At 41.9% G+C, this 12158-nt stretch overlaps 1 protein-coding gene across 6 annotated transcripts in view; it reads left to right on the top strand.

Annotated features, from left to right (window-relative positions):
* LOC105690467 (43 kDa receptor-associated protein of the synapse homolog) overlaps positions 1–12158 on the top strand; it is a 48963-nt gene that overhangs the window by 25586 nt on the left and 11219 nt on the right. For all 6 annotated transcript variants that reach the window (XM_048649173.1, XM_020854979.2, XM_020854977.2 and 3 more), the window contains 2 exons: positions 534–744; positions 9317–9468. In XM_048649173.1, coding sequence (XP_048505130.1) covers positions 534–744; positions 9317–9468 — 363 coding nt within the window. The remainder of the gene's footprint in view (positions 1–533; positions 745–9316; positions 9469–12158) is intronic.

Genomic DNA, 12158 nt, shown 5'->3' with positions numbered 1-12158 from the left:
ACAGGGTCGGAGAAATCCTTACATACCGTGCCCCCCCCCCCCCCCCCCCCCCCGAATGTGTGGCGGAAAAAAGTTTTCTCCCAACTTCGCGCTAGAACTGGACAAAACCGACGATATTGTCACAGACGTTATATATAGTATAAGGGAAAGCCGTCTCCCGAAAACGAGAAACCCTTTTCGCCCTTGGATCGCCGAGATAATAAAGACGAGAGAAAGGGCTGCAGACTGCATAGCGAGTTTCTGACGAGTGTACACATTTTATCACCAACTTTTTATAGAATACCTCGGATAGACGTTCATTGGGAGCTACGAAGTTTTATATTTGATAAATTTTAGGAAAAGAATAACGGCGCGAAGAGCTTCTAGTTATATACGTCGTCGAATGACACGAGGTTCCAGCGGTCGTTATCCTTCGATAATTAAACTAGAGAGGGATAGAAGTACGGCCCGTATACCCATGTGAAAGGTGAAAGTAGTAAGCGTACTTGTACGGCCCAATTGAATAATTTGAATTTTTTTTTCCAATTTATTAGCGGTTCGGCGAGCCATCAGTTGTCGGCAACGGCGCTGTTGGGGAGTCCGGACGGTTCGCGGCACCCTCTCGACGTATACGAGTTTGCTGAGGAGGATTATCGTCACCAGAACGGAAACGGCAGCGGGCATTATCAGAATGGAAGAGCGGGACTCTGGGAGTGCCTTGTCGGATGCAGACATCGGCTGGATCAGCAACTGGCAAGACGAAGGGTGAGTCGATGCACCGCTAGAGATAGATCCGTGAACGGGACGTTGCTCATGGCTACGCTGCGTTCGACGTGATACAAGATTCGATCGCGTTAAAGGTTTTCTTTTCTTTTTTTTTTTCTATCCTTTCCACCCGCGCCTCGGATATAACGAGTGTACCCAATTCCCGTATTTTAATTGGCAATGAAAATTGCACCGCGCAACCTACGTGACTTTAATAAACGTTGTTTAGAAACAGTTGAACATTTACAATTAAGCTAACGAGTTTCACATATACGACCTACGAAAAGCACTCAAACTTTGTACTTAAAAGTTGAGAGGCTTTTGTCAAACGAACTCATTATACGTAAACAGCAGATGCATTAACTTTTATACCTTTTACGTCCAGTGTTCGGAAGCGTCGTTAAAAGAACCAAAGTATTTATTTGTTTTTCCCATCGAGAATTCACAACGAATTTACGAAGGAGAAATTAAGGCAACCAAAACGAAAAAAGAAAAACTTGGTATTATGCATCCAACGTCGTTGCGACGGTTTTCAGATAACCAGATGCGACGACCGCGTGATATAATTACATGCTCGGAATGTATTAGGAAAAGAACCGGGAATGAAAGGGAAAAAAGAGGCCGGGGCGGTCATATCTAATTAAACCGTCACTCCTCGAAGGACGGCGCCGTTGAGTTATCTGGTTGAAACTGACAGCAGAACAGAAACGGAGAGAGAAACTAATTCGTCAAGAGGTGCTTTATCTTCCAAGTTTTATTCTCGACGATCTCAAGTTCAAGATAATCCCCTTCTCAGAAGCAATATGCGGTGCTCCGTCGCGGGTTACTTTACAGCTCTTTACTCGTCACCCACAATTTTGTCTCCTGCTGTCACCCTCGGTTTCAGGGTGACAAGGGCAAGCTAATCACGATGATTGCGCAGGTACGGTCGTTGAATGTAGCCGCAGATGAGCCCCGGCCCTCGAGGTCGCGTCGCGCGCTATAACGTGAAGTAGTATGCGAATGGAGAATAAAATAAAAAATAATTCTCAAGATTTTCAATTCGGTGAGATGAGAGAATCTTGCTTATGATTTTCCAACCGGATTATGTGTGTTACATGCACATACAAACCAAGATTTCTCACTTATCTTATTCCATAAAGAGGAGATCCGGGATATGTATGAATTCCGAGAGGCTCTCGCAATTTCCTTTCACGAGTATCGCAAGTACCCGATTTCTTATTATACTCTGGTAATCAAAATGAAATGGAAGTTCCATACAATATAACCAACCGCGAGAGACGAAAGAAGATTCGTCGCGCGAACTTCTCAGGATTGGCTTATTACTGCGCCAAAAAAAAAAAGAAAAGAAAAAAACAAAGATGACGAACAAAAAACAAAGAACTTTTGTTGCGCTCTTCAAACTTTTTCTATTAAATATATGGGAAAAAAAAAGAACGTTTTTGCGCTAACTAGTGATTTTTTTGTCTCGCACATTTCTCCCTCTTCTGCTGAATTTCATCATTATTCTATTCTTCTGATGGATCTCTTCCACGTCGGTGACAGACACTTTGAAATTCGCTTATTTCTTGGGGGGTTTTTTCCCCGTGACCGATCAACCCGAACCTCGTGCGAGGAAGGCGAGCGAAAATAATGCATCGTCATACTCTGTATCACATGGTAGAAGATTGCTACCCTATTCCGTAGCGTCTGTCCTTGGGGCTGCGATATAATATATCCGAAAAAGAGGCGACGCCATTTTATATTTACACATCCCTCGTCGGCGCCGTTAATACATGCCTTCAACGTCCCCGCGCCAATCCTAAAACGAGAAGAAAATTAGATTTTCCGAATTTTGATGTACCTCACTTTTTGAACGTACAAAGATTCTTTCATTTTCCAAACATACTCTGAACTGCATTTGGCGGTAAAAATCATAATTGATGAATCCGTAAGAAAAAAAAAATATAAAAATATTTATCATAAAAGCAAAGAAAAGGCGAGAACAATGGAGTTATTCGTGGTGTTTCTTTTCTATCATGGACACCCCATTACGAGTGTAACTCTCGTCGGGTATCTGCGCTGTGTATTAGGGAGTTGAACAAAAAAGGGGGGGAAAAAAAAATCAGTTTAACCACAGGAGAGTTAAGGAAAAGAAAAATAAGCGTTTCCAGCTCTCTCGGAAAAAAGAAGAGACGAGCTACGTGCGGATCCCCCTTTTTAATTCGTCTGGTAAATGTCCAGAGTCCACGGCGAGGGTAAGACCAAGAAACCCGAAGAAAAACGAGCGATCGTCATACTTATTTCGGGACTTTCCATCGCCGACGTGTATTCCAAGCCGCTCACTGCCGTGTATCACTTGAGCCTTGAATAATTTACCACGACGAACCGCATAACCCGGGCAAGGTAACTCGAATTATAATACTTTGAGCATAAAAATACATCATTGAAAAAAAACCTTCCGACACAATACGATCCGCACGCACATATGTTACGTTATACCACGTTTGTATGAAATATATGGGAAACATTCTAAGAAATACGACACAAAAATACATACGTATAATGTGAATAATAATCGCACCCTTCTTTTTGCACGATTTCCCGGAAGTTGATTTCCAATTTCCCGCCTCCTTTTTTTTCTCACGTCGGGAAACGTAAAAAGATGAGGAATCCCATAGAAAAAAAAACACATACACGTAGGTATACGTGTATGCGATCCTGCGGCGCAGGATTTCCGGACGAGTGAACGACGAGTCCGTTTCCAACTCTACTTTTCTTTCCTCCCCCGAACTTGAGGACCCCGCGAACTCGTAACGTTGACTAAATTTGCCCGGAGTTTTGCATCGGGCGGTGACGGGAATTACTATCTCGCCCGGAAGAATATGAGAAAGCGTACCGAGATTTCGAAAGTTTTATTTTATTTAGACCGTTCCATTTTATTTCCTCCTATCGCCGCGAGTCGGCCTCAGAGTTTCATCCCTTTCTTTGCGTTATTCTTTTTTTTCGTTCCTTTTTTTTTAACGCACCATTGTTTTCCCTCCCCGTTGGGATATTTTTTTTGGCACTCTTAAATTCGGTCGAAGTAAAAAGCTGCTGGAGCTATTCAAAATGAAAATTGACGTCGGCTGATTTCCGCCAAATATCGTAACCACTTGGGTAATGGAAATATTTTTTCTCCTTTATTTTCGTCGTACATTCGGGGGGGGGGGGGGGGGGGGGGGTGAAATTTATCAATACATAATGCCCCATTATGTTTCGTATTGAAGATCGCATTGTCGACGAGTCACCCGGCTAGCCCGAATTTACACCCTCCAAAATAACGCGCGGTTGGCCTCAAAGTTTCGATGTTGTTCACGGCGTAAAAAATGATTAATCCTCCGTCAAGCTGGCATCATTGTCCCACCATGGGAAACCCCCAAGAGTTGAGACACTAAAGGATGTGGGGTGCCTCGCCCGGCGGCGCTAAATTTTGGTAATTAATTCCTTACTCGGACGTTGCTCGGTGACGTCATCGAAAATTTACCAGAAGTCAGGAATTCTTGTGGTCATCCGCTGCTTGATAACTTCTCGACCTCTTGACGTCATCAACCTAATTATTCATTATTGTCGCTCAATTATTACTATAATTATTATTATTAAAATCTTGAGATGTTTTGAAAAACGATTGAAAAACGGTAGTATGCTAGGAATCGATAGTGTGTACTACGTATGCGAGTGTGGTATAGGTATGTGCGTGTGCGTGTGTGTGCTGATCCTTCTATGATATATGTGTGTAATCGTAGTATGAGACGCCGGGCATTGGATGAGACGCGGTCCGAAATAAATACATCCAAGAAATTAGACGTAACGAGAATCTACATTCCACCTCGCTACGCTCCCGCTATCCTATGTCGGGAAATTCTCCAAAACTTTTCGACGGTTATTATTCGTTGATGATGAATTGACAAGCGAATGCTCTAAATGACTGCGCTCTGATTTCTTTATGGGGACTTTTACTTCCGTCGCTATGGGTTAATGGAGAAAGCATTGGTGGCATTTAACGTGTAACGAACCGGTTTTTGGCCGTAGGTCATCGAATTTGACGGCAATGGAAATCTAAATTCCTTGTCACCACGTGAGTTGATTTCAACAGTTACAAAGTTCAATGATACATAATTGGTATACAAGATATCGCTGTCATTGACATTTTCATTGACGTTACTTCAAGGTGACACGAAAGTGCTGTGAAATTTTCAGCTTGCCCTTTTTTTTCCTCTTTTTTTTCTACTGATTTTACAAAAAAAAATAATTCTAAATTAATTAATGGGGGAAATACAAGTGAAGTCGCACATTCGAATCGATTTCGATTATTATTTCTTCGTGTATTTCATGTTTTTGAAAACTGGAGTTTGGCTTATTTATATTTTCAACTGTTTAAAAGAAATGTTTAGTTTTTTCAAATTTCAAAACTTAATTTGAAGTGTTTCTCATGTTATAATACGTAAACGTGTGACTCCTACACGTTGCGTCCGCTTGTGTGTCCATTCTCAAAACCACATTTTTTAGATTGCTGTGGGCGATGACTCAAAAAGTTTTCCGATCAATCTGGGGGAAATTTTGCACACATCTTTCCAATCATATATTACCTTCTATATGAACTCGTTTAGGGAATTTTGTTGAAAAAATATTATTTTTTTTCAAGCAAAACGTATTGATAAATCACGTTGAAAATAGAAATAATTGTTATAAAGTTACCGAAGCTACCGTAACAATTCTACCAGCGAATAGCGACTAATCAATCTTCGGAAGTATTTAAGACGGTGGATCGAAACGGCAATCAAGCGAAGAATCCGGACCGAGGCAACCGCCCGGAGTAGATGCGATATGCTTATGCGAGAGACTGTACGTTCGAAGCGTTGAAAAAGTCAGCTAGAGTTTCGCCTTTTCTTTTTTTTTTTTTTTTTTTACATCCGATGAACTTCTAAATTCGAATAATCTTTTTCAAGCGACGTCGTATGTGCAGGTGAAGAGAAACGGGGAATAGAGGAAATCACCTCAGAAGTCGATTCCCAGTTGAGTTCCCTAACCCGAGGCTTCGAAATTCAAGTTTCGAAGTTTCTACGGTATATGTATTATACGTACAACGCTTCTGTACTGTAACGTTCTTCGAGGGGACGGCTGAGGTCCCGTATATCGAAGCATCTGCGGGACGGATTCCAAGGCGATCCTCGCAGCTTCTGGCAGGCGCGCGCGCTCGAACCGGAGGAGGCCGGGGGTTTCGGGACATCTTGATCGGTAAATTGGAAGCGGAGGAGGAAAATGAGAAGCGACTACACGCCGCGTCATTGCCCAAGGGTACTCTTGAACGCGTTCGCGAGGAGAGACCGACAATTACGAACGAACCCCGCGGAGGGTGTTCGCCGGGACATCGAAGTCACTCGTGTCCCGTGGCGTTCCATACCACGTACGCGCTTGTTTATGATATACACCTGTTGTACGGGCGTACCTGAGCGTAGCCGCGAACTGCGAACTCTCGTCGTCGCTCTGTACGAACTTCCATCCCTCCCGACGAACTTTTTGCGAACCGTATTCGCGTACATACGAACAAGCAGAAGCCATCCGAAACGAATTATACATTCATATCAAATTAATTCCACCCCTGAAGAGCGAAAATTATACTCGCTACCGTTGTACGCCTCGTATGTATATTGAATGCAGCTTTTTCATTTCCCGCGCATCCCTTGATTTACAACCTTTGGACATCCACCACCTTATTTTCCCCTATAATTGAGTAGAATAATTCGCTTGGGTAGTGTCGGAATTTCGACGATGATGATGAACATTTTTTAATCAGCGTTCAAGGATACGGATCACCAAGCGCATGCGCGCGACGCCGCGGTGTATCACACCGCCGGCTGCCTAGAATAGAAGCGATGCGATCGCCAATCTTGGAATTGATTTTCGTTCAACTTATCTCAAAGTTACGCTACGGTACTCACGTACACTGGCTTCCTTAGAGAAATACGGCGTTACCGCGCGTCTGCGGAAGGGGGGCTGAAATTCGACGGGTTGATTCCCGCGCCGGTATAGCAGATAAGGACATCCAAAGCCCGGTGTGTGTGTGTGTGTATCTATAGAGACGGACGAAACTTCCCGTTTCCTAGCTATACCACCGATGCCGAATCGCAATGCAATTTCAAGGATCGGCAATCACGATCTGTATACGGGTGTGAAACTGTGAGGCTTATCTTTCTTTTTATTTCCATCCATTGATTAGAATTCGATAACGTCCTTGCGGAAAACGTTAAGAATGTCCCTGAACCATTTTGGTACTACGACTCGCGAAACCGTGATCGTGGCGCGTCGGTTCGTGATTTCGCGATCGGTACGCATATATACATATACATATATACTTATATTAGCGGGAAACAGGTAAATTCGGACCACAAGTATCCGGTATGGGAAAAGTTATACGATTTGCCGGAGGCCGTCTGTGCAGGAAGTTTCGGATGAAACCACCGGGCGGCAAAGGAAATTACCGAATGATCAGGCGCAGGGTAGCCGAGGGGGTGGTCCGTAGGGACGAACTAACGGATTTACGGGTTAATTTCGACCATGGTCGAGACCCCCGCGGTGCAATACGACGAAAAGTTCAGTCGAAGGAAAAAATCATACCGATCACGTATATACACGTATTTTTAACGTAGTCGTTTCGAAATATAGCTCTCGCTTGGAATAGAATTATTTAGGTGCTCTGCGAGAATCGGTTGAAGGATCTTGGGTGAAAAATGGAATTTAGATCGCTGAATTTGAATCGAGAGTCCGGAAAATATTAATTAGAAATCCTGCGCAGCTTGCTCGGAATCGAGATGATGTATTCTACCTATATACATATACACAAAATTTAACCAGCGTAAGATCCTTTCCACAAACGTACAACTCGTATTCTGGGAAGAACTCCCGACGAGCGACCCCTAATTAGAAAAGTTTTTCAAGGTGGTGACAGTAAATTCAGAAGGAGATGGCATCCTCCCGTCTCGAAGTATAATTGTTTTTGTTTTTTCCTTATTTTCTCTCATTCGTCTCTTTTCTCGCTCTCTCTGGTTTATTATTTTGGTTTATTTATTTTCTCCATATTTTCATACGCCCCGGGCGAGTCATGGAAATTGCTGTGCGGGACGAGCATTGTCACTCGCTTGAATCCCCAGACGCGTGTTATTTGAACTAGGATCCTCTGGAAAACGTTGACTGATCGCGATTCGTTTGTCGGTTCTTGTCCCATTTCTCTCACCTAATTCCGTACCAAGCTAGTTTGTAGATCATTCTGTTTTATTTATATTAGGGGTTGTGGTCTCAATTTGCACCACGTAGGTATAACAAATTTCAGGGTTGAATCGATACGGTCGGACCTCCTTCTTCGTCTTTTTCGTTTTCTCATCTCCCTCTTATCTATACCACGCGGAGTCTGAACCACCTTTTACCACCCAGTTTCTGCCTCGGCTTCTCCACTTTCTTCCATTTATAGGTATAACCCACCCACCACCTACCCACCGACCCACCTACCCACCCACCCACCTACCTACCTACCTACCTACCTACCTACCTACCTACCTACCTACCTACCTACCTACCTACCTACCTACCTACCTACCTACCTACCTACCTACCTACCTACCCAACTATGTCTGTACATATATCTAGATATTTTCGTGACGTAGAAACGCGCGCGGCGATAAACGCCAGGTGTGCCGAGAATCCCAAGTAGCTAACAATAAGCACCACGAATTTCGTTTAGTGCTACTCACTTCTATGCGGTGTACCCCGTGTACCTATCTTCGGGGTAGTAGTTACCTAAAACACACAATTTTAAGCTCAGCTTCGTCTCATCGGTATGCAGTGAAGCGACCTGGTCGGTGTCTGATTCTCATAATTCTTTTTATTCTTACAAAAATTTTCCAAGTTACCCGTGTCGATACCCCTTCCAAAGGGCATGTGAAAAATATTCTCCTTGTTTGATTGGGAAAAAAGTTCCGATAAAATGGACATTTGAATCAAAAATCCCATTGAAGTTGTGCACGAGGCAAAGGTTCTCGATTCGATTGACATTTCGACCGACCACGCCCCGAATCATCTGCAGAGTGAATTTTCCCACGGTGACGAGATATGTAACAGAATTCTAGCTGTATATATACATACCTTTTACCTATAGATGATGTGGGTAAACCGCGATACGAAGTCGACTGATATTCTCTAGTGATGGAATTTCGCACATATAGTTCAATAAATAGCAACACGTACGTACGTACGTACGTACGTATGTCTCAGGAGCTAAATCCCCATGACGTACCGATACGAGAGTTAAATTACCGTCGGATGAGTTGTTTCAAGATGAGATGTGCGAATTATTATTATCATTATCAGGGGTGCAAAAAGGGAGGTGGTTACGGATCATGTTCGTGCGTTTCTGCGCACCTGATGCGACAAAGTTTCGCAGTTGTTTGTCCGACGTGGAAGTCAGTTCGCGGAGAGGGTGTGCCCTTTATATTATTTTCTACGATTGTTAATCTTCGATCAATGACCTAATCGTTTATTTATCAATTAAATTTTTCAGGTTGAACAGGGGCTGAAATTGTACAGAGCGCACAAGCAGCAAGCTGCCGTTAGAAAATGGAGCGGTGCATTGAAAAGCATAAGACAACGCGACGACAAATTTACTCTGCTCGGATACCTCTATCAGGCGTACATGGACTGGGGTAAATACAGGTAATAAATATTAAAAAAAAAATCGGTGAAAAGGAGAAATTGCAAGAACCAAAAAATTAGAAACTTCAATCGTCGTCGTCATTATTGCAGGTATTACGTGTAGAAGCTACTTGCAGTTAACGTACTTTACGAGGTGAACGCGATAATCGTGTACCTATAGTTATTCCGCGAATACATTCTGGAGTACCTGCAGGTGGTGGGTTAATATTTTCGCGGTATAATCTGCGTCGTAAACAACCCCCTCACCCGTGTTCCAACAAGTTTGAAATACATTAATAACGTTTCACGTTCGTTTTGCAGCTTGAGTAGTAGCTAAATACGTACCGGTATATGCTTCACGTGTCTGAAATGTATATATATACGTAGACACATATACCCATTCAAGTTTACCTCTACTCGTATAGTATAATTACGAGAGAACGAACCCTCATTATGATATCAGCCCCCGCTGGCCCTGCAGCACCAACTTACCGCGAGCGATGTGAAACATATTAGGTACATATACTTACACCTGAACGGCGATATGATCCACGCTGAAGATGGCAAATAATATAAATTTATACCCATCACAAGTCTGTAGGGAAGTAGAAGAGAAAGTGTCGAGAAATTTCAAATAATTAATGAATTTTTACGAGTTGGGGTGATTCGGAAAAATTTAATGGAATGTAAAGAAAAAAAAGAGTTTCGCTGTATTACCTCTTTTTTTTTTTGTTTGACGTTGATTTATATATTTATAGATATTGAGAAATACCGCAACGTCGTCGTCATGTTTGGATCAGTATCGGTACTCTTGCATATCCGGGGGTTATTATATATCTGTAGTCTTGGGGGTTTCAAGGGAGATTAGTAGCAATACGTCAGCACCGGAGGGGATGGAGGGTCCTGAAATAGTTCTGGTATAACGCGAAAAATGCAACAATTACGAATCGGCATGAAGTAATATAGGTGATAGTCAGCTTCTTTGTTAATGAATTTTTACTACTTTTTCCAATTCTTTGGGCAATTGATGATGACCCTTTATTACAAATAGCACGTTCATCCTATGCGTGTTATACTCATCCTGAATATTCGGCCATGTGCCAATATCGATTATATACTTCATAGCTATAGTATAACTATACGATATTATGTACATACACATATATACTCCGGAGAGTATGTATTGCTATAGAAAATGGCACGGGTTCGCGATAACTCACGCCATGACAGTTATGTACGTCTCAATCGCCTCGTCTTATATGTCCGATCTATACACACACACATATCTATATAGGTATATCAGAAATACACATAAAATGTATTCCTAGCTTCAACTTATAGGTATTGTTCGAATTTCTTTGTTTCGGTGAAAAAAATATGAGATAATAATAATAGTAATAATAATAATGATCATCAAAATTAAGGGTCGTGGTCATTATTTTTCTTGAGCTTGATATTTCATTGTTCAAAATTCCATTACGTATAAGAAATGTAAAAATGTGCTGCAGAGCGGAAAATTAACTTTAATAAGTCGACACTATGCTACATATATAATATATATGTATCGGTGAAATATAACGACCGAGCCGCAAAGAAAAACCCAGAGATTTATGAAATCCGCGAAGTAAATTTTGCTTACAATAAGAGCGACTTTTTATAATTATATAAAAAGCGAGTGAATTTCTAATTCTACCTGCGTACAACTAATTGTAAGAACATGTTTTCCGATGCTTACCCAAATGAGGTATTATTATATCGTATCCGTAACACCCGTATTTTGTTTTTTTTTTCCTTATTTGATTTTTTTTCTCTTTTCTTGTTTTTCGCAAGCTTGGGAAAATTTTCTATTCGCCTTGACCCGCTACGCGTAGATTGAAATGATTTACATCACCGCCTTAATCTCACGAAGATATAGTCATTATCAGGTTTTCTTCTCTTTCTTTCTTTGCTGATTGTTTATTTTCTCGTTCTTTTATTTAATTTATGTATCGGGTCGTTTTGCGAGTATCCAGTGAGAAGGAACTCCCTTACTTTGTTTCTTACCGACCTTATATGCGTAATCGGATGCTTTTTCAACCCGCGAAATAAGAGGAATACCAAAAAGTACTTTTGAGAATATACTTGAAGCGAATTTATGCAACGTCCGCGACGTACCTGATATGCAGGATTGGATGTGTACCGGGTGTATTATGAAAAGTAGTGAAGGATTGAAAGAAGCACGGAAATGGGGGTTGAACAGGCCGCTTTGAGACGCACGTACATAAGTAAGAGATCCAACGAGAAATCTATACATATACTATAGCTATGTCATACCTTTTACCTCCGCCTGATGTTTTCTGCATTCCAATGTATGTACGTACCTTACATCTCGATGTCGAAAGCGAAGACGAATAAGAAGAATAAAAGTATTTAAAAAGATGAAGGATACGAGCAGAAGAAGACGACGGATCACGCGAAATCGCTGCTTTCCAACTGCACGATTTCTATGGGCACTCCTCGGTATCTATATTGGATGCATAAATGTATGTGTGCATATGAACTTGCGATGAGAATACAGCAAAGCCAAATCGCAGAAACTTTTACCGGAGGGGAAATTGCCAGAGAAATTTGGTTGTACCACTATAAGGAGTACGAGAGGGGAGAAGAGTCCCTGTTTTACGTTCTTCAACTGGAGTTCTTTGCGTTATGTGATACGATATTCAGTATTTCGA

The sequence above is a fragment of the Athalia rosae genome, chromosome 1 (assembly GCF_917208135.1).
Source record: "Athalia rosae chromosome 1, iyAthRosa1.1, whole genome shotgun sequence".
NCBI classification, from domain to species: domain Eukaryota; kingdom Metazoa; phylum Arthropoda; class Insecta; order Hymenoptera; family Athaliidae; genus Athalia; species Athalia rosae.
This window is presented reverse-complemented; position numbering and strand designations above follow the sequence as displayed.